The 23,023-nt window shown below is 40.9% G+C and overlaps 1 protein-coding gene across 3 annotated transcripts in view; it reads left to right on the top strand.

Moving 5' to 3' along the window:
* The window catches only part of MTA1 (metastasis associated 1), an 88,943-nt gene that overhangs the window by 20,408 nt on the left and 45,512 nt on the right, over window positions 1-23,023 (top strand). For all 3 annotated transcript variants that reach the window (XM_063343283.1, XM_063343284.1, XM_063343285.1), the window contains exons 3-8: window positions 1,888-1,981; window positions 10,796-10,922; window positions 11,110-11,173; window positions 16,997-17,114; window positions 18,912-19,014; window positions 22,419-22,518. In XM_063343283.1, coding sequence (XP_063199353.1) covers window positions 1,888-1,981; window positions 10,796-10,922; window positions 11,110-11,173; window positions 16,997-17,114; window positions 18,912-19,014; window positions 22,419-22,518 — 606 coding nt within the window. The remainder of the gene's footprint in view (window positions 1-1,887; window positions 1,982-10,795; window positions 10,923-11,109; window positions 11,174-16,996; window positions 17,115-18,911; window positions 19,015-22,418; window positions 22,519-23,023) is intronic.

Raw genomic sequence — 23,023 nt, 5'->3', positions numbered from 1 at the left:
GAGGGAAGGCTGTTGTGAAGCAGTTAGCTCTGTCCTAAACGTGCCACTTTCTCAGGTTTAATACCAGCGTGTCCACTGCAGCCCATACAGAAGGAATCCATCGCTGGTTTGGATTTGAATTTTAATTAACTGACTAAAATTAGGTCTTTTTCTTCAGCCACCAGTGATGGAAAAACATGGGTTTCTAAAAGAGCCACTTGCAAGAGAAAATTTATCGACACAATGACCAATAATGAATCTGAAGGCTGGGACATCCTTGTAACTCCTTTTTAGTGGACGTCTTTTGCAGAAATACTCTGTCTCTCTTCCATTAATGAAACAAGAGTGAGTTCTTAAAATGTTCCCAGCAGACAGTGGATCCATAGCCATGAGATATCAATAGCTGTATTCCATCAGTTACAGGATACAGGTTTGCTGATCACTTTCTAGGAAAGTGGTGTTTTCCTCTCCCCCCCCCCCCCCCCCCCGCCCCCACTCTTCTTTTCCCTCTTCATTGTCCACCCGTCCACCCCCCCAGTTTCTCTAGCGTAGTCTTTGAAATGGGTCTTTCAGGTTGAAATGAATCATTTATCTTGTGTTGCCTTTTTTCTCTGTGTCTAAATGAAGCCTGGGCAATTAAATGATATAAATAATTCTCTATTGTAGCTGTCTGTGTTTTAACAAGATGGCTCCTGCCTTTGTATTTTAGTACCTCAAAATTTAAAAGTTCTGAATTATTTAACAGAAAAGGATAGAAACTCTGTAGGCTCTGTACCAAAAACTGATAGGTTGCAAGGGAGAATATTTGTGCATGTAGGTATTGTCTGATTTTTTTAAAATGTGTGTTGGGAAAACTGGTATTGTAAAAGATAAAACTTCTTTTTCCCTTCATATCTTAGCAACAAGCATGTATATCAGTATTTATTTTGTTTCCTTGTGAACAGATTGCTGGTCCACTACCTTTTTTTGGAGAATTCCTAGAGGGGAATTTATGTCTTAGTCTTCTAGTTTCTGAAACCGTGTGCCATCACTCTGGTTTTTAAGGACCCTTCAGTAGTAGGATACATCTCTTTTAAGTTACATTTTCATTATTTGTTGATTTATTTTAGAGGCATTAGGTTGACAGGGGCTGTTACAAACCAGTTAGGTGTGTTTCTCCTAGAGTTTGTATAAAGCCAGTTTCACAATTTTGCAGGTGTCATCCTACAAGTGATTGATCACCTATCTCATTTTAAGAGTGTTGAGAGAAAAAATTCCCAAACCTTTCAAAAATTGGGACGTCTTTGTATGTTGTCACTGGTGTAGAGTTTATTGCCTGGTGCAGCTTCCTTGGTTCTCCTTTTGGAATGATTTTTTTTTTTTTGGTGTTGGTCATTGTTCAGCTCACCAGTGCTGCCAGAGAAAGAAAACCTTATGTGATTTCTTTTACGAAAGTAGTAATGGCTGGGTTCTTTCCTGCTTTCCTACTGTCCTGCAGAGTTTGGAGAACAGCCTAAACCTCAGTTCTGTTGTATTCCACAGTTGTTGTTATTAGGATTTTAAAGATGCCTTTGAATTCTACTAAATGTAGGCATCTCCTGAAAAATAGCAAAGTGGCTTGTTAATATGTTGTAACTGCAGGTAAGTGGGTTTTTTTCCTCACCCCATGAAACATCTGTGACTGCTAAAAATGATGAGCCTGCAAGAAATAGTTAGGAGGGAAGGGCCAAACTCTGTTTCCCTACCCTGGAATGGATCACACCAGAGTTTGTGTGTTACCTAATGCATGTGCAGCTGGAGGGTGCTAAAAGGGGATGCTGTGTAGGTCTCGTGCAAAATTCCAAGTTATTTGTGAAGTGTTCTAGTGGGATGCGTAGAGTTCAGTTCTTGATTTGTGCTCAGTTGTTTTTTTCTTTTTTCCCGTTTCAGACTGCCAATGGAAATGTGGAAGCAAAGGTGGTATGTTTCTACAGAAGACGAGACATATCAAGTACCCTTATTGTATTGGCAGACAAACATGCAAGTAAGCTTGTTTGTGTTCAAATTGCTTCTACGCAAAATTGCTAAACTTTGATACAGCTTTGATATTGCAGTTACGAGTATCAATATTATGACTCTTAAATGTCCTTTTCCTGTGCTCATCTTCAGCAAATTGTATTACTTGTTTGGCTGACTCTTCTCTTTCTTTCTCTCTCTTGCTCATCCCTTAAACCTTTTAAAACCTCATTTGGGGTATGGTGTAGTTGTCATGGTAGGGACTGGACAGAAGCTTTCAGTTAGGTCTGAATAAAGGGATCTTATTTCCTTCAAAGTGAATTTCTTATTTTTTGGGATGAGAGGAAGTATTCTCCTTGTCTTGCATTACTTCTCATAAACCATTTGGTTTTGTTAGCAGATTAAAAAAAAAAAATCAAACTTTCTTTATGAGTAAATTAAATAGTCTCATTATAGGAAACCAGCTTGAAACTTGGTTAACAGGAATTCTCTTTAAATTTCAATATTAGTAATATTTTTCATAGTAACATAGCTTTTTCTGAATGTGCTCAGTAAATACAACTTAAAAGCACTGAATTTTAGGATATTCTATCATTATTTTGAATACGACAGATCCTTTTGTTAGGAAAAAAAAATAATGTCTAGGCTGAGAGGAGACTTGAAAACTATAACTTTGTTTTGCATACCGTAGTTTCTGATTTAAATAACCCAAACGCATATGTATATAAAAACAAAAAATAAACTATCATAAAATTCAGGGGGTGATCATGCTACCTTACTTCATCTTCCTTTGCATGTATGCATTGAATAACTTAATTTCTTGATTTTTTTTGTTACTTTACAGAATGTTTTGTTAACTTATGTTGGCACAAACTCCTCTGTCAGGGAGGTTGGAGGCATGTGAGATACCTGGCTGAGTAGAGTTGGAAGCTGATTTCTAAACAAAAAATTAGTGTTAAAATTGTCTTCCAATTATAGACAGAGGTTTAACATTCTAAAAAGTGTATATAAAAATAATCTATGTGTCAGTATAGATTAGATGTTTGCCTTTATAAACCTTTAAGGCAAGATATTGCAAAAAATTCAGATAGTTCCAAAAAAAAAAATAAATAGCTGAGTAGCTGCTGTAGGTCTGTGCATTCTAAACTCAGAAGGGGTGAGCGTGGTGGACTATCTGGGTCTCAAGCACAGTATCCATCTCCTGGGGAGAAATAGTGCACCCAACATATCGTTGGGTGCTTTATCTGGGATGCTTCCACCCTGTTTGACTCCGTTCTAGTTGCCTGTGAGGATTTAGATTTAGGTTCATTACACCTCCTTCTGCCAGTTCAGCACCCCTCTCCTCCGTCCTTGCAAGGTGGTGGATACAGCACTAACAAAACAGACAGTTGCCAAAACAGACATGGTAAAAGGGAGAAAGAGTAAGCAGGTGGAGTTACTAAACTGTTTTTACTTGTAAACAGTTAAGCATGTGAGATGTTGCTGTTAAGATTGCTTAAAATTTATCAAAAAGCACGGGCAAGCCATATCAATCCTTGTAACTCCAGGCTTTCCTGTAGGCACATACATAAATGAAAAAGAAGCAATCAGATTTGGGCATATCAAAGTTATGATTTAGCTGCCAAGCATCACTGTCTTTTAATGTGCTTCTTAGTGTAAATATGAGTAGACTGTGATGTGTATGTAATAGAGATCTACACAGTTGTACTGCATGGGGATTGATTAAATCAGATACTCAGTTTTAACAACAAATATCATGTCTTGCTGTGTTCTCAGTGCTGTAGTGCCGTTGGGGAAAACATGCAGCAAAACTAGCCCCTTCTTGATAAATTTAAATATTTTCTGTTGTAGATTCAAGTCCAAATAAGCCCCTTCATTGCAACTATACCTTGGAAAAAAAAAAAGTCATGTGGCGTTGAGATGAGATTTGGCTGTGTTACAGAATTGTGGCAGCAGGCAAAGCTTTTTTTGATATCTCTTCAGTGCAGCAGTACTTGTTTTATCCAAAAAGACTGAAGCTTAATAGGAGCTTCAGCATAAACAACATGACTATTGATTCCTTCATCTGTGTCTCATTTCACTAGATTTAGCAAAGGAAGCAGGTAGGAAAGATTCAAAGAAACGCATGTCTGAGTCTGAAAATTAAAAATATTTGAGCCCGTATAAGTGCTCCTTGAACCTGCAAGGGCTGATTTCTTTTTGTGATAAGAAATCTAAGATTATTTTTTTCTGGTGCAAACAAGTAATTTATTGTTCGTTTTCAAATGTATTTGAAGGATGGGAAAATTCTTCTGTAGCACAATCCTATTAATAGAGCCACCAGAGACAACGGAGGCTGTCTCCTAGTGTAAATTTCATTAGTAACTAACATTTTTTCCAGTATGTTTCTTTCTCTTGCAGAATAAAATTGCTACTAAATGACTTCCATTTATTTAGATAGATGTGCTGTTGTGTGGCTTCTTAAGAAGGGAGAAAAGAGTAAAATTAAGCTTTTGGACAGCCGTTAGTTCTCTGCTCTGAAAAAAAATATATCTACATCCTGCGTGATATAATGAAATTAAATTTTGTGGATGTTAAGATTCTAGTAGAGATACTCAACGCTGTCACTGACTTTGAGTTCATTTCCATGAAGTCTCCTGTTGCCTCATTTTGATGCATTTGCAGTAGATGTACGTATCTGCATCGCTGATCTTTTAACTGCCTTTGTTCAGCTGATTAATGGAGCTTTCTGACTGCAGACATTTCTGGATTCACACAGTCTTCTGTTTAAGATGCCTTTATTTTAGACCTACTGTTGAGATCAATGCAGCGAGAGCGCCAAATAACAGTAAGAAGATATGGCCAGAACATGAATGGGAAAAAAAAGAGGTGTATATTTTATAATATTTTTTTTTTCCCTTCCGATAAAGGAAGGAAAAATGTGATTGTGAAATAAATGTTGCAATGTTTAAGAAAAATATAGGAAAAAAACCCAAACAAACATGCTTTAGCTTGTATAATCCATTGGATATCTGAAACAGACAGGTCTGAGAGGTGTTGTCTTTTCTCATAACTCTTTATGAAAAGAAATTAGTTGGAAGCACCTTATTCTGTAGTTGGTGACTGTAAATTAGTACCTGATGTATGCAACCTGATTTTTGGATTTGATCTGTGATCTTACTATTTTTATCATATGATATAAAGCTTGTCTGGGCTGTCCTATAAATCTTTCAGCCTTATAATGGCTTCCATACATTGTTAGCGCTTTTTATTCGTAAGCCTCTTTAATCGCCTCACAAAACTATTCTTGGGAATTTCTCTACCTGTTTCTGAAATGAACCTGCTTCTCCAGTTGGAGACTATTTAATGTTCTTGCCCAGAGACTTTGTAGTGGTTTGAGATAGCATGTTGTATGCAAACAAGTTTGCAGTCAGAACTTGATGGAAGAGAAGAAAGACAGACACCTTACTCTTCAAGCTACTGTTGGATGTTGTGACTATATATTTTCTTTATATATAGTTTCTATATAACGTCTTACATAGTTTCTTAAGGAAATATTTCCAACAGCAGGAATATAACCTTCTATTGGTTGGATACCCCCAGCCATCTCCAAATACTTGCGATCTGTCTTATGGCCGTAGTTTTTGCTTCATTAAAAATGTTTATCCTGATTTGTAAAACAATGAATGACTGGTTAGTACTGGTTGGAGGACTGACTAGTTAGTGCCGGCCAGTTTGGCAGGTTTGTGGTTAGTTTTCAGCAGCTGATGTTTGGGTGCCAGGCAGCATGGTTTTGTAAGTGCCAAAGCTTCTAAAAATATATGTCTTGCAGCGGTGAGGTGTCATTACTCAGTCAGTCCATGAGTTGCATAAGACTTGTGTGCCTAAACAGGTAGCGGGTCTATTAAATTTGGTGGTTTTTTGTTGTTTTTGGGTGATTTTTTTTTATTTTAGATAACACCAGTCTAAATGCAGTTTGACAACAGCATCACAAATGAGTTCTTTTTCTTCTTATTTATTTCTTCCGTTTTATTCCCCTTTTCCATTTTCTCCCAACACGACACATGCAAGAGGAGTCAAATTCATTAACCCACTAATGACACTTTTGGCTCTGTTGTTACTGAGAGGAGGAGACTGTTTTTTCTCTTCTGGGGGTGGTGTAATGAGAAAAGGTATGCCAAGTGTCCGAAATAGCGTCTGTCTGCTGTGTGGCTGCGGCTGCAAAAGATGATCACAGGAAGTTTTGGGTGGGATTGTAGCGGGATGTCCTGATAACGTGGAAGACTCCTTTTGAAGTGTCAAGGTATAAGGATTTCTATTTGTTAAAACTTTCACCATATTTTCTATAGCTACGAATCAATAGGTGGTGGTGGAGAGAAAATTAGGCTGAGGCTTAATGTAGACCACTTGAAACTGAACCTGTGAGAAGGAAAAGGTGCTGTGTTGTTCACTTCTTCAAATGCAACAATTCTGTCATGCCCTTCCAAGCTGCTTAGTTGAGCTTTTAAAGTACCAAGAGTTGAAGCTTCCTTCACTACTGGAGGAACTGTTGTACAGGTCAGTAGCACTCGCTTTACTGTGTTTCCCAATGTTTTGACCCCATTTTTTTTCCTTTTTCCTTTACGTTTTTTTTCTAGTGATACCATGCAAACTAATTAGTAATAATAGTTGACACGCCTGAGGGACAGGATGCCATCCAGAGGGACCTGGACAAGCTTGAGAAGTGGGCCTGTGTGAACCTCATGACGTTCTACAAGGCCAAGTGCAGGTCCTGCACCTGGGTTGGGGCAACCCCTGGTATCAATCCAGGCTGGGGGAGAGCAACCCTGCTGAGGAGGACTTGGTGGTACTGGTGGATGAAAAGCTGGCATGAGCTGGTAACGTGCACTCACAGCCCAGAAAGCCAACCGCATCCTGGGCTGCATCAAAAGAAGCATGGGCCAGCATGTCAAGGGAGGTGATTCTGCCCCTCTACTCTGCTCTGGTGAGACCCCACCTGGAGTACTGTGTCCAGCTCTGGAGCCCTCAGTTCAGGAACGACATGGACCTGTTGGAATGGGTCCAGAGGAGGGCAGCAAAAATGATCAGAGGGATAGAATACTTTTCTTATGAAGAAAGGCTTGAGAGAGTTGGGTTTGTTCAGCCTCGAGAAGGCTCTATATAGACTTTATTGTAGCCTTTCAATAATTAAAGGGGGCTTATGAGAAAGATGGGGACAGGCTTTTTAGTAGGGCCCGTTATGATAGGACAAGGAGTAATGGTTTTAAACTAAAAGAGAGCAGATTCAGACTAGATATGAGAAAGAAATTTTTTACAGCGAGGATGGTGAGACACTGGCATAGGTTGCCCAGAGAGGTGGTGGAGACCCCATCCCTGAAAACGTTCAAGGTCAGGTTGGCCAGGGCTCTGAGCAACCTGATCGAGTTGAAGATGTCCCTGCTCTTTGCATGGGAGGTTGGACTAGATGGCCTTTAGAGGTCCCTTCCAACCCAACGGATTCTATGATTGTAATTCTTCTGTTGCTAGGGACATCCCTGTTAGCGTCTCTAACCTAATTTCTGTATCTTGTTTACCTTTGCGCGTTTCTGAACTCTGCCATGTAGCTACTTGTACGACACCCAGAATACAGAGAAAGGGCTGGTGCTTTTTAGCTCTCATGTTGTGGAGAGCCCTATCTGATCTACAGCAAATTGCTATTCTTGCTAGTGTCTAGCAAATATTGATGTTTAATTTCGCATCTCACACACCCAGTCATTTTAAATTACGATTACTGCCTCAGGGGTTTCTCCTGCCAACTCAAAGTTTACTCTTTCTAATTACTTTTCCGTGTATATGTTAGCTTTCACATGAGCCTTGCTGTTTGTGTCCAATCTACCTGTCTCTTATTCCCAATATAAGTCGTCTTCAAGCTTTGTTAATGTGCTATTAATGATTCTGTCATCAAATATCAAATAATACTTAATCTAATACACTCCTTGCAGCATTCCACTGGCTACTTCTGTGTAGCTGATATATTGCTGTTTGTATTAAGCCTAAATGTTTAGCTTTAAATCTGCATGAGCACATCTATCAAGCAGAGAGATTAATTTTGAAGTAAGGTTTTATGAGAGCACTGAAATCCCAATATACTGCACCTACTGTATTCCCGCACCACTTGCTCTGCAGTACTGCCATAAACACAGGCAAGTCTTTCTGAAAAGATTTTTTATATATATGTGTGTGTATATATATATATATATATATATATATATAAAAACATGGGTTTTTTTGGTGTGGGGGGGGTTTTTGTTGTTTTTTTAAGTAAGACTGGTCCTTATTTCTCAGGGGCCACCATTCTCAAGGATGCAGTCTGCTCCACTTGAGCCATAGGCGGGGAAAGCACAGATGGGTCAGACAAGATTGTCCTAGAACCTGAGGCTGGACCAGCCCCTGTTCATATTTAAGCCATTGCCGTCTGTGCAGAGGCAGTGAGGTGGTATTTGCGGTTTTTGTCAAAGCCGCTTTTACATGACTTCGGGGAGGTTCCTGTGCTGTGTTCTCTTCTCCTTCCCTTGGTTCCGAGTGCCATTTGCCAGGTTCATTCTCTTCAGTACTAAACCATAGCTGTGGAAAAGGAGAGAAGATGCTTGTGTAGATTTGTTTGTTATTTCTTGGAATATTCCTCCTTCTGTCTTCAGGAACTGTGACAATTTTATGGCTGGTGGTGGGGGAAGTTGTTTGTTACCTGTAAAAATGTCTGTCTTTTTTAAAATATACCTTTTTATTTTGGAAGGCCGTGCATGGCAGAGCTGGCATAAGAAGAAAATATGTGCGTCCCACCTTCCTTATTTTATTACAAAAGCTAGACGCATAAATAAAGCACTGGTTGGGAGACGAGCCTAGCTGAAGGGATGCAGCTCCCGAGATTAGCTTGGTTGTGCTGAGTGGTTTCATTTTGTTTGTAGATTTGATTGGCACATAGTGGTTAATATTTTTTTTTTTAAATGTAGTTTTTAAAAGCCCTAGGCTATTGAATACGCCAAAGCTATTAAGTATTTGAGGTTGCTCCTTACAGTATTTTTCCTGCATTACACAGTGCACTACTCTTATTCTCTAAAAACGTGTGAGTACAGACATGAATGCCTTTTTATTTGTGCATCACTCAGTTTTCAGGCAGGCTAGCTGGGAACTTGCAGACTGGTTTGTGGATTGCTGCTGGGATATTTATAGTGTGGGTCAGCAGCCACAATATTCATTCTCAACTAAAACAGAATCCACTTCAGTAGATAAATTGCAGAACCATGAAACTGTGGCACAAACGTAAATTTGGTGTTCTAGTTCCTAGGAAAATATTAAAATTTCAAGTGCACGCTGCTCTGTGTTTAACAGCTCATGTGGTATAAGAGCTATTGTATGTTGCAGTCAGGTTTAATCATGCTACTATTTTTTTCCTTCCTTGCTGGAGCAGTTTACCTGAGGGGGATATAAACCACCGGTCTTTTTCCAAGATGGTAAAACGGTGATAAATTGGGGGGAACCTGAAGGGCGCATAATTTTTTGTCACCCCCTTTGGCATAATGGTGGCCTATTTAAAACTAAATGCAATTTTAGTGTTTTTATAAAACATTTGCTTTATTTTGGGATAACTGTGAGGATTATAGTTAAATAATCTTAAGGGTATATAAATCATAACTGTGTCTGTATGTGTTTTCTGACTAGAAATGTTTCTTGGCAACAACTGTTGAATTAAGCTGCAGGCATAAGTCTGCTCTTTGAGGGAACTGCTGCCGTAAAACCAGAGTTTTACTATTCATGTATCAGACTTTATAGCTCATTCTGCCCTAGTCTGGAAACTTTACCCGTGGTTTCGGAAAGTAGAGTAAATGCCTTAATTTCTTAGGGGAGGAAAAAGCCCGATGTTTTCTTTCACAGTCCATCATCATGGAGAAGCTTTGCAGCTGAGTTTGGAGTATTTTACCTTTTACAGCTTTATCTTGCATAATTGATGGGATGCTTGCTAATGAACACATAACATATACTAGTACGTTGAATCCTATGAGAAAGGTGCCTAGAGATGTTTTGGATCAGTTGTGCATCGGTGTTGGATGTGTTTTCATGTATTTACTTTGGCATCTGTTTAAGAACGGGTTGAATGTAGACGGGATAGCTGGAAACCAGAGATGGTGGATCCTGACTGCCTGCAGAATAAAGCAAGCTTTTGAAACGCAGCAGTCGCATGCCGGCGGTGTGGGTAGGGTAGGGCTGGTTACAAGACCGGCCTTAGGCGCTTGGTTACATTCCAGTTAATCTTGTGACTGTGATCTATCGTCTGTGGTTGGGGTGAAGAGAATAAACAAAACTAAGTAAATAAACTAACCTTTTCAGTCGGCATTTCCTGCAAAAGCTGTTGAAGTTGGGATGGGTCAGTCTGTGATACCCTGGAGGAGGAGTGAGGGCTAAGGTAACTGATGCCTGGCAAAGAGGAAAGACTTTGCTTTGACTGCCTCATTTATTGTGCGTTAACTTCTTCCCAATGGAGCTAAGGGTGCAGTGATGGTCTCCAGGAGCAGCTCTATTCAGAGCTTGTCTGTTGGTCGCAGATTTGTGTGACTTCTCAGCTCGGTGAGTCAGCGTGACCTGCGTGTACCCGGAATGCCTTGATCCCAGTGGTGAATAAATAACAATCCTTCACGGGCATCATTTAAAGGATCTGTACTAATTACCTAATTGTTCAGTTGGCTGAAATGTGAGGGTTCAGATGAAGTTAGATTTCATCTAAATAATGTGTGTTACTTAGCAAAGGTTTTGGAGCAGCTCATCCTGAATGGCTCAGAGTCAATACTTGCGCTGTTATTGATGATCAATTTTGTCTCTTTATAACTAGGAGAAATGGAAGAAGAGATGGAAAATCCAGAAATGGTTGATTTACCAGAGAAACAGAAGCATCAGCTACGACATCGTGAGTTGTTTCTCTCACGACAGCTGGAATCTCTGCCAGCCACGCACATTAGGTAATGACTGTTTTCTTCCAGTGCTTTTTATTAAAAAAACAAACAAACAAACAAACCCAACCACCAACAAATGGTATTATTATTCTTCAAGTATTCTTCAATGCTAGATTAAATTCAGTAATACCATCTTGTGAATCACATGAGCATTTAAGATGTTTTTTCATAAAATGTGTTTCTCTTTTTTTAGAGGCAAATGCAGCGTTACTCTGTTAAATGAGACAGAATCCCTTAAATCATATCTGGAACGGGAGGTATGAACCCATTTTGTGAATTGTCAAGCTTGAGCAGTTTATTCGGGCACAATTTAGGATTGGTGGCTTTTCACTTCTAAAGAGAAGGTGTTTCTTTCATTTCTACACGTGCTGTACGGGTGTTGACAGCGGGAAGCTTTAGGGCTCCGTACAGTTTTCATTCTGATGTAAAACTTCATGGATCTAGAAGCCGGAGCTGCTGTTGACATCCTTGTGACAGTAAACTGCCTCTCCTTCTGTAAAGAGAGCCCGACTTCCTCAGTAGCCTGGCAGTCTGAAAGTCCAAACCTGGAGGCTCACACCCCAGACAAGACAGGGTGGGAGATGGAGAAGATGTGAAGAAGGTAGCAAGCCAACAAGCTGGATTTCTATATATTTGCTTTATCCTGAGATTTTACAGATCCGTGTTAATAGGGTTTAGGCTTGATCTCACCTCAGATTTCTGAGGAGCTCAGTTCCCTGGTTTTTGAGTTCGCTGTTCACTGTTGTTTACCTCTAGTCTTCATCTGCTAGCACAGACACTTAGTTCCTTGAAAATCTACTTGAAAAACTTCGGAGTCCTGCAGAAATTTTCACAATCTGGCTATTTAAAGCTACCTCAAACCAAACACTTGAAACGGAATTGTGTTGCGCTGTTAATCTTGAATTCAGAATAGAAAAATCTATTCAGAATAGAAATCTTGGCGTTTACTTTTTCAGGTAGTTGGGGATTTTAAGAATTACAATTATTTTAAATATATTTATATACCTTTAATTGTGGCCGCCAGCTGGTTTAGAGAGCCTTAGAATTTGGCAATCTGGGAGCTTTGCTTTGGGAGATTAGCAAACAATTTCAGTATATTATTATTTGAATACATCTGCAAGCATTAAATTTGCATTTGAAAATATTAAAATGTTATGCAAGAGGGGAAATCTTGTAATTAGAAACAGTAGGGTAACGGTCATTATCAGCCTTTAAGAAACAAGGAGAAAACAGGTGATTTTTTGCGAGGAGCATACTGTAGTTTATCTCATGGTTGAGCGTTTTTTTTCAACGCTTTTTTAGCTTTCTGCAGTGTTTATTTAAGCATAAGATTAATTTCAATCTGATACTCTAGTTTAAGAGAATTTTAAACAAAGCACAAGGATTAAATAGTCAGGTTTCTCTTTGGAATGTGAAACCAAAAACATGTCGAGCCATGGCTGCCAAGTGGCAACGCATCAAACAAGGCCCGTTGTGTTCAGGAATGCTTGTTACCAGCTAGCAGCCCGGGATATGCCAATTTAAAAGCAAAAGTTAATCCAACTGAAATTATTTTAGATTTACTAGTACCCAGCTTTTAAGTACTATTCATTCTCGATTGCTCCCAACACATTTTTAATATCACTAATGTTACAGGTAGGTATGTCGAGACAGAAGGGAGCTGGCTTCCTCTAATCGTGCTCAGTTGCAGATGTAGGAATAGAAAGAGATTTCTTTTTTTTTCCATCCTTTTGAACTCTCAAAACGCAAGATGAATGATGTGGGTTATTTTTAAAACGGAGCAGGCACTTAGAGATTTCACAGAACGAGAGAGTTCCCTGAATGTGTCCTGTCACTTAGCACGGTATTTTGCTGTGGTGTGAACTAACTTGGACAGATGGTAAAGAAATTAAAAGCTCAGGAACATAAATGTGCTTGGGTGGAGGGTAAAGAGATTAGGAAAAGGAGATAGATGTTGCCTGCCGAATTCCTAGCACTGGATGATATTGTTTTGAACTGTTTCTTCTTCCCTCCCTTCCCTTCCCTCCCCCCCTTCTTAATCCGTTCTTTGCTTTAAAAATGTTTTTAGTTGTTTTGTTTGTTTTGTTGTGTTTTTTTTTTTTCTTTTAATATGGCTTGCGTCAATAAAGCCTAAGCAGTTCTAGGGATTCTATCGTTTGATTTCTTGTGTGTTGTGACCTCTAAAAGTAGGTTTTCAGCCCCAAGTCTACCTCAAAGGAGGATAAACATGCAGACAGAAATTTTCGGGAGATAGTAAGCATAGCAAAATTACATTTGTGGTATCTCTGTTTTCCTCCTCCTCCCCTCTCTCTGTCATCTTCCTGAGGAAGATTGCTCTGTTACATTTGAAGAGCAGGCTAAATGGGGACCAGCAGTGATGTTTTGACTGTGCCTGGCAAAATTGGGTTTGTAGCAGGAGTTGAGGAATAGGAGGAAAAAGAAAAAAAGCAACCTGAATTTCCCATAGATACTGAATTTCCAGGGAGATCAAGAGAAGGGCAGAGCCAGTTAGGGCAAAAGCATTCCATTTCCCTATTCTGTGGGAGACTATTTCATATGTACCATCTATTTTGCCGCTCTGCTAGGATATATGCCGAGGCCTATGTGAATTTTGCCTGCTGGGTTAGATGCCTGGCATTTTGGTACCTTTTGGTACTCCCCTAAAAATAAAATGCTCTATAGTTAAAATATCTTCCCCCTCCTTCAGCCAAACGGACTTCATGAAACTAAGTTTGCAAGCTGTAATGAACTAACCGCTATTTCTGTACTGTCCTTTCGCTTTGAGCCTGTTTTTCTTTTTCCAGTTCTTCTGCAGTTTCTTAGTGGCTTTGGTTCTTGGCTATAGCTCCAGGTAGCTTAGGGGCTTGGGAAGGGAAGCTCTGAGCATATGTGTCTGTATAACACTTTGGAGGAGAAAGTCACGGTTTAATTTTAACTCTTGGCAGGTCATTTTAATTTTTCCAAACATGTTGGGTGTTTTCTCTGATCTGAAGTTAAAAGCGAAAACCCCTTCTTTTTCTTCACTGCTGCAAACTCAGCATGCAGTTTAGACTGCTAAAATGAGCATGGAGGATTTTGAAGAGCCACGTTGTTTAGTTGTGAACATCACTCTTGTGAAACCCTTCTGAAAATTTGTTCTTATTGCGATAGTGGAGATCAAGAGCTCACACGCACTTTACAGTATACAAGGATCTGCTTTGTTATTTAGACTGTAGTTTGCATTGGCACTAAACTGACATACGTTAATGTTTTCAGAAATCCCACTCAGTTTGCATGAGCTGAATTTCATGCTTCTGTGGGGGAAGATCATAGTGGTATTGCATTACCTCTGGGGATTACAGTCTGTCTTGTGGTCACGCTTTAGCCCCCTAAACTTTCATCTCTTCTCTCTTGAGGAGGCTCTAGTTGGGGAGAAGAGCCCAGAGGCTTTTAATTCTTCCGTTGAACCCGCTTGATTCAAGACAAAACTGGACAAGATGTAAAAAGGTGACCTGAGACTGGTAGAGAAGGATGGGTTTTAATATCTAGACAAAATTCATAGTCTTAATCAATCAAAGAGGAGCAGTAGGGCATCTAAAGTCAGTCAAATGCCATGGGAGAAAACCACTCCACAATGAATGACTTTCCCTGGCCAAGAAAGACAGTGTTAAGAAATCGCCTGTAGAATTGGCCTTCCTTGGGGCCAATTGTACTACAGTGTTTGGTTTGCATATTTGCTGGGCAATGTGCCTAAAAAGCATTAATGTTGGAGTGCATATGCTTTGTCCTACAGTTAGGTATTTTGGAGCTGGAACAAATAAAACGCTCGCTAATTTATAACGTGGAAGCTTGCGAGACAAAAGCTTTTTCTACATTTTATTTATGCAACAATACATCCTCAAAATACTGTAATGTCTCGAATTTTCTGTATGTCAGGGACCGAGAGACCCAGATTTCTTTACACGGCTATAATATAAATGAGGTTTCATCTACTCTGAAGCTCCCTTCTGTCAGTAGGTTGATGTAAATTGACCCTGGTGCCTGTGGGAGTAGGAATCAATTCTGTCAAAGATGTCATTCGTTTAGGATGCAGCCAAATCCCCCTCAGCCACCCAAACCTGACCACAGGCAACCCTTCCAGTTAACTTGACTGGGTGCTAGAACAGTGTTTTGCCAAGTGTTAGCTCTGAGTTTTATCCTGCTATTGTGAGATTACGTGAGATTGTTCCTGCCCTTGGAGCTTATGCTTTCATGGTGGGGAAATGGCGTATTTTCTCCTGGAGGAGATGGGTGGGAATTCCTGTTTTGTCTCTTGTGCCGTGCTGCCCAGGTGGTACCTTTTTGTGCAGTAGTTTTCTTGGATAGCAACGTGGGTTTGGCTCTCTTCTGGCTTTTTTTCCGCCATTCCATAGATGTTGATCTCTTCCCAGAAAAATGCTGATTTTTATTACAATTGGAGCAGAAAATATAAAGCTACCGTGTGTAACACCCTTAAATTCTGTAATTGGATGTTGGATGCATTGTACATCTAAAGAAAACATGGGAGACCTTACCTCTGTCACATCAATCTTAGATTAATATGTGTAATGCGCAGGGCTGGGGAACAGAACTAGTATGTACCTTTGAAGCCCTAGCCCACAGAATTTTTGCCGTGTTATTGAAGAAACTCACAGTGATTCTTCCTTTTTTGGCTACGTATGACAGATTGGGGGACTCTCTTTTCCCTTGCCACCTCTTCGTTAAGACAAAGAGGGCTTGAAACTGAATGCTGGTTTTGTCCTAATTTTTGTTGGGTGCTGTTGACACATACAAATGTAGGGAAAGGGAAAATGAGGTGAGCATGAAGTGAGATGTATTTAAACAGGGTGCCTGCTATTGACACAGAAATATGGGGAAAAGGAAAATGAGCCAGAAACCTGAGATGTGAAAAATGGCACATCCTGTGTTTCTGTTCTGAAACACTTCTCTCTCTTGGTGATGGTGTTGGCTGTGGACGGAGGTTACAAAAGTTCTGTTATTTCATATCCTACCAGAGCCCTCTTCCTGCCCAGTATCCCACTCTAGACTTCGATGGAGCATACCTGGTCTCCCATGTGTCACTCAATAGCTATAGCTAAGTACTTATCCATGCAGAAAAGTTTAGTTACTAATACTGTGCAGTTTCAAGTAGTTAAAACGTTGGCTGTTTTCTTTCTCCACCCTGGCAGGATGTTCTCATTCTCGTGTGACTTCTTGCTTTAATTTTACACACTCAGGTGACGGAAGCCAAGCAGCTTTTTTAGCCTTTTTCTCATCTAGTTGAACAAAAGCAACAAGTTAACGTAAAGCCATGTGCAGCTAATTACTGCTGCTGCCAAACCTGCATCCCTTCTCTCAATAACGCGCAGGAGGAAACGTAGGGATTTAAGCTTAGTTGGTCAGCAGTGCGTCCCTGTGACAAGGAAAGCCAACCGCGTCCTGGTCTATATTAGCAGGAGCGTAGTGAGGATGTGGAGGGAAGGGATTCATCCCCTCTGTTCATCACTTGCAAGACCACTTCTGGAGTGTTGTCTCCAGCTTTGGGTCTCCCGGCATGAGAGAGACGTTGACTTATTGGAGCAAGTCCAGCAGGCGCCACAGAGGTTGTCTGGGTCTCTCTGTCTCTATGGAGTGTTTCGTTGGTATAGCTGTAACGCTCTGAAGTTACAGTTTAGTTTGTAGCGATATTTTTGTGGGGATAAGTCACTAGCATCTACTTACTGTTAGTTTGGTATATGGGAAAATGCAATTTTGTGTTGTGACACAGATGATATTACTAAGAATTTTCTCCTGGCTCTTCCGAGCCCCGTTTCTGAGAGAGGAGTTGTTTTTCATTCAACTGCAAAGAGCATATATTCAGGGAATGAATGTTTTTGAGGAGACCTGTTACCCTTAGAAAACAGAAGAAAGCAGTGGCGTTTAACATAGGGTTTTAAAACTGTTGGTTCATGTATTGTTTGTTCACCTGATTTTAAAATCTGTATGCAGCAAACTTCCAATGTAAAAGCTTGCTAGTGTGTAGGCAAAGCTGAAAGTAAAAGCTAATAATACCGTTTACCTTTTTGTTCTTGTTTTATTTTTAGGATTTCTTCTTTTATTCGCTAGTATACGATCCTCAACAAAAGACCCTACTCGCTGATAAAGGAGAGATTCGAGTCGGAAACAGATACCAGGCAGATATAACAGACTTATTAAAAGAGGGTAATTTCCATAATTTATTGAAATTGTTAAGAGGCCGTGTCGAACGTGGCCACTTTTATGTGCGCAGCCTGCATAGGTGTGGGAGATGGAGGTTTCCACTGCCAGGTCATGCATACAACGGTAGCCTGGTTTGTTCGTGACTGAGGCTGTTGCCCGCTGAATGCAATTAGTTATGTCTCAAACCAGTCTTTAAAGTGGGCATTTGTCCAAATCATAAAAGTTGTTGAAACAAATTGAATTAATTGGCTCTCTCAGAGCTTGCACTCTTTTTATTACGAGATTTCAGAATTTCCATGGGAAGCACAAATTTCCATCGCGTCTGTAAAGCCTTTTGTGTTTTTAATCAAGCCTCACTTCCCTATAAGAGCCCCTCCCATGTTACCGCCAATTAAATACTGTCTCCCCTCATCAATTTGCCCATTATTGCTGGGTGCCTTTTCCTCGGAGCCCTCTCCCCATCTGCAGCGTTGGCTGCCAGCCTAGACCTCTCACCTGCAGAACAGGCAGGGGGAGGAATTTGCTGGCCTGAATGTGTTGTGAGACCAAAGCTGCCACCGCTGTCTCACAGAGCTGTAGGACCACGAGGACCCTGGCCCAAGGAAAAGGGGGTAGTAGGACTAACTGGTACTAGTTACCAAGTAATAACTGACTTTAGATTTATCTTTGCGCTATTGTATAGATGCAGAAGTGGGTGGAAAACCTTAAAGGGATGGGGGTATTGGCATTGGAGAGAGGTGGTGGAGGCCCCATCCCTGGGAACATTCAAGGCCAGGCTGGCTGAGGCTCTGAGCAACCTGATCCAGTTGAAGATGTCCCTGCTCACTGCAGGGGGGTTGGACTAGATGGCCTTTAGAGGTCCCTTCCAACCCAACACGCTCTATCATTCTATGATCTAATTGCTCCTTTCTGAGACCCATGTAATGCATGGGGAAAGGTCTGATGGTTTGCTCCTCCTAAGAGAGCAGGGGTTGAGCCATGTTGGAAGTCTCCAGCCTGTATGGGCAGAGATGAGAAAGCAAGGGGGCACTTCTGTCTTTGCTTAGGAGCTTTGCGGATACTGTTAGCCTTATGTTAGAACAGACAAACAAGTTGGTCGGGACTCTTGTTTAATTTGTCTGTGAAACTGGTATTTATTCAGCAGCTGGGCAAGCCTCCTAAGCGAGGATGAACTAATTTGAAAGGCATTCTCTTCCCTCAGCGGGCCAACACAGGGCTTCAGAGAAGGATAATCTCCAGATGTTTTAAAGGGAGCAGGGGGAAAAAAAAAAAAGGCTTAGTAGCTCCTGTATTTTTCCAGGGTATTTTGGTTTGTGTAAAATCAGGAAAATAGAAGGAAGGGAGTCTGATGCTGTGATTTTGCCCTTAGAAAGCAGCCGATGCAAGTTGAACCAGCTACTCTTTGCCTGCTCAGAGCAGCTGGGAGCGTGGCTGTTTTCCTGGAACTGCTGCAAAAAGGGAAAGAGAGAGAAGCTGGGGAGAGGGGCTGAAGAGAGACTGTCTAGCTGCGAGAAGGATGTACTCTTGTTTCCCATTACGTGTATCCTTTAAAACCAGTTCTTCAAAATCCGATTGCCAGATTCAGACAAGCTGCGTTGCTGTGTCTGTCCAGCTGAAATTGTCGGAGACAAATGGGTGTAACTGAGACGGCTTAGCAGTTAAATTATTGTGAGATACAAAAAAAATCTAGAAATGAGACAAAAAAGATAATATAGAAATTAGACCAAAAAAAATCTAGAAAGTACATTTATTTAAAAAAAACCCCACATACCAAGCATTTCTAATTTGTTTTTTGTCCAGGTGAGGATGATGGAAGAGACCAGTCAAAACTTGAAACGAAAGTTTGGGAAGCCTTTAACCCGCTAGTAGACAAGCAGATAGACCAGTTCCTGGTGGTAGCACGGTAAGAACATTTTACCTTTCCTTTGAATAAGTAAATGTTAATAACTCTTCCGAGCACATTTGACGTTCTTTTTGCTTTACTAGTATGAATGCTGGTTTTGGTTGTTTGATTCTCTTGCTCCATTTTGAAATGATGGACATTTTACGTGCCTTCCTGGGAACTGCATGACTTTAGGAACAGCTACTCAGATTTACAACTTAGTCGATCACTTTCATAAAAGAAAAGTAAATGGCATGTAAAAACTCTCCTGTAATTGGTGAGGTTTTTCTGCACTTTGGCCACCGTGCAGAAGGCTTAGTGAACTAAATTCTTGACAGTTCATTACTCTGTCCGTTTTCTCCCTTTTTCAAATCCAGTGACATTTTAACATCCATTAATAGTTTGCTAAGAAATCTGGTAAAGTGTTTTTGATGGAGCGTGGATGCTTTCTAATGCCTACGTTCAAATAGGTAGGCATAATGAAGTAAAACCCTGAAAATCTGTACAGATAGTGAAATATGTGCTTTTATTAAAGCCCAAAGCAATCTTTGTTGATCAGCTTTTGCTTTTTAAAATGTTCTTGAACTGTTTCATTGGTATGCATTTATATGAACAGAAGCCTATACTAAATTTTATGCTCTCATAGCAACTGGCGACTGAATGATTTGGGAAAAAAAATAAAAGAAAAAAGGTAATACTCCCCAAATTTAGTGTCTTTTAGGTAAGTTTGTAGGACTATGAGGGAGGAAAGTGACGTGAGTAGATGGATATTTGGACCTTTCGATGTTTTTAGTCAGTGGGGCAAGTTATCATTGGATATGGTTAGGAAAGGAGCGTGTGAAGTTACAAGCTGGTAGTAGTACCTAGTGCTAGTCTTGGAAGTTCTTCTCGTTGGCTGTAGTATCTGATAGACGTGGACTTTGACTCACAGGGCTAGGGCTGCCTGCTTCAGCTGAGGGCCTTAGCCCTGAAAAGCTGAGTTATGCCTATGTAGCAGATATGCTATTTAATTGGGCCCTGGTTCTGTCAGCCGTTTGGTTCTTGGTTTTCTTTTTGCCCCTCTCGAGTTACCATGCTTTGCATTTCCTCCTGAACTTCCCTGAGCGTGGCTTTGCTGTGCTCGTTGCGGGGTAAGTTCCGGGGATGCTCCGCAGAGAGGCAACGCTAGAGTTTTGTGCGTAAGAACCTGCCTGCACAGGGCCCTCTAGTTCTGAATTGAAGCTCTTGAATGATGCAACGGGAGTGCATTTGTCAAACACCAACGTGCTGAATGGTTCAAGCTCAGGGAAATAACTGGGGGGGAAGAAAGGAATTGAGGAAAATGAGGGAGATGGTAAAATGCGATGTTTTAAGTACTCAAGATGGGAAGCATGTATACTCAGAAATAAACACCAAAACAATTTTTCTGTGTGCTTTGAAGGTAAAACAGCCATTATTTTGAACTTCGGACATGACTTCTTGGGTCGTGGGTGTAAGTTCAGTAACAGGGAGCCAAGAGTCAAACTGCGTTGGTTAAAATTAAAAACCTTAACTGCAGTCCAGATTGAAGAAAATCTCATCGTTCAGAACCCATTAATACATTTTTGCCTTTGGTTAAACACGTGGTTTTTGTTGTAGACTTTTTTTTAAGGTTCATAAAGTCATAGTGTTCTGGCTATACTAAAGAATCATCTTAAAATTTAGGCTTATGGAAGTTTCACTGTGCTCCTTACATGATATATTGCAATTTCCCTTGACCTGTGCCAAGAGTAAAGTCGAACTGGCTGAACTGAGTGATTTATATGTCACAGATTAATTCTACTTGATCAGATGGACATAGGGAAATGGATGAAAGTGGGGAGAGGATAATCTCCACCAGTGATGTGGAACGAACAGATGCAGGAGTGATGGGGAGAGCTGGGATATCTCCAGCAAAGGGTATTCCTGCTTCTTAAGGGACCCTTCTTGGCAAGGCTGCGGTTTCACAATTGCTTCAAATCAAGTGAAGTACAGGATACCACCGAAAAGCTAAGAATTTTGTTTTCTGGGTTAATTTTCAGCAGGATTGCTTCAAGTTGCCACTTGGACACACAGCCCTCTGGTGTCGGTGTCAGGAAGACCCGGCAGGAAGCGAGAGGGTGGAAGTGCCCTGACTGATGGGGGTTTCACGTGGGTTGGTGTAGAGTGACCATAGAGCTGTTTTCTGGTGGGGGTTTCCACCTTGTGTAGGCTTGTGGTGGCGAAGCTGCTGGTTTTGGTATTCTTTCTGGCTTTTCACTGCTGCCCGCTGGGTTTGCTGATACAGCCGCTTGAAGGTGCCTGCTGTAACGAGAATCACTGTAAAGATCAGTATAAAAACTGCTTCTGTCCAGAATCAGCAGAGTGATCCAGTTTATAATTAGATGCCACACACACTCGTATCAGTTTGGCTAAAGCTGGGGCTGGGGGAGTTGTGAAGGAGGAATGGGGATAGTGACTGGGAGGTTGGGGAGAGGGTGAAGCCTGAATCACCACAGAAACCTGGGTGGGGGAGGCTGGTTTGGATTTTGGCCAAAACTAGATATTTGGTGACAACCACAGCTTACCCATGTACCTTTCCTACTCGTGCGCTGCTTGGCACTGGCTTGTTCCTCTGTGCGCTCAGCTAGTTTGGGGAAGTGATCTGAGTGGAAAGGAAGAAAAATTTCCACCTTTTTTTTTTTTTTTTTTGTTGTTGTAGTTTCTCGGAGGTGTTCAGCTCCAGTTCACTCTGCAGGAGCATGAGCGTTTCACCGATGCAGCGTAGCAAGCAGTGAGGGGAGTAGGAAATGCTGGAACTCATGTTCCCGTTAAAGGTTCCTGACTAATTTCTTTTAAGACTAAAATGAGGAGCATGAGGGTTGTAGCGTCAGATGCAGGAATGGCTGGCATTGGGAAGTAGCCAAGAATTGCTGTATTCTTAGGCAGGCTATATAATAAATACGTATTATACAGCATTAAGTTGTAAAATAAAGGTTGTTTTTAACTTTACTGTAACTTTTGGAAAAATACTTGCATTGCTGCACTTTTTCTGTCTGGTCTTGGCATCTCTCTCTGTACAATGCAGCACTGCTCTCGCCATTGCGGAAGAGACTTTGCCATTCATAAAGCTTGCTTGTGCTCAGTAGCTGTTAAAGCTTAAGTCTGTTGAGAGATAAGGAATAAGAGAGTAGTTCCAGACTCCCCGTTTGTGGTCTTTTGAGTCTTTCCCCTCCTACGCGTAAGCCTCTTCGGTCATATGAACTGAGTAAAGCGTTCGTAATAACAAACCACATCTAAAGAGAGCGGTCTCTGGCTCAGAACTAGCACCAAACCGTGTAATGTTGTTACTGAGAAATGGAGGCTGCTGATCTCAAAAGTGTTGCTTGGGTGTTTATATTTATGCCTGTTTTGCCTGCAAAGTTAATGCTCTGTTTAATTTCTTTCAGGTCTGTTGGTACGTTCGCCCGAGCACTAGATTGCAGTAGTTCTGTCAGACAGCCAAGCTTGCACATGAGCGCTGCAGCAGCCTCTAGGGACATCACGCTGGTAAGATTTTTAAGAGGACCTTAAGTTTTTGAGAGACACAAAATATTCACCTCAGCAATGGCAGTTGGCAAAGAGAGAGGGGCAGATGGATTGTAATTGCGGCCTGCTGTGAAGCAGATCCTGTCTTTGTAAAGGAACCCTTTATTTACATATGAAGTAACTTTTTCTGGCCTTGTGCCTCCTATGATCCGTCGTGGATAATTCTATGAGAGATTTTCTCTGTTTTGTTTTATTAAACTGTTTTGATGACATGCTTCACAGCCCATCTCTTGCATGGCCTTAGTAGCTGTCTTGAGAAGAATGCAAATGATTATCTGACTGTCTGCGGTGTTATAAGGCCAGAATGTCACTCCACTTCCCCAGCATCAGACGTGTCACTGGCATCCTTGGGCAAGGTCGTCTGGGGGAAAAGCTTGTGGTCAGATAAGAAATTTCAATTGATCCGGTTCTTCTCTTTGATGAACTCCATTTTACAATACCTGAGGAGTGGTGGCATTGTTAATAT

This window comes from Chroicocephalus ridibundus, chromosome 8, assembly GCF_963924245.1.
Source record: "Chroicocephalus ridibundus chromosome 8, bChrRid1.1, whole genome shotgun sequence".
In the NCBI taxonomy this organism is placed as follows: Eukaryota; Metazoa; Chordata; class Aves; order Charadriiformes; family Laridae; genus Chroicocephalus; species Chroicocephalus ridibundus.
Note: the sequence above shows the minus strand (reverse complement) of the source record. Positions and strands in the feature narration are given on the sequence as shown.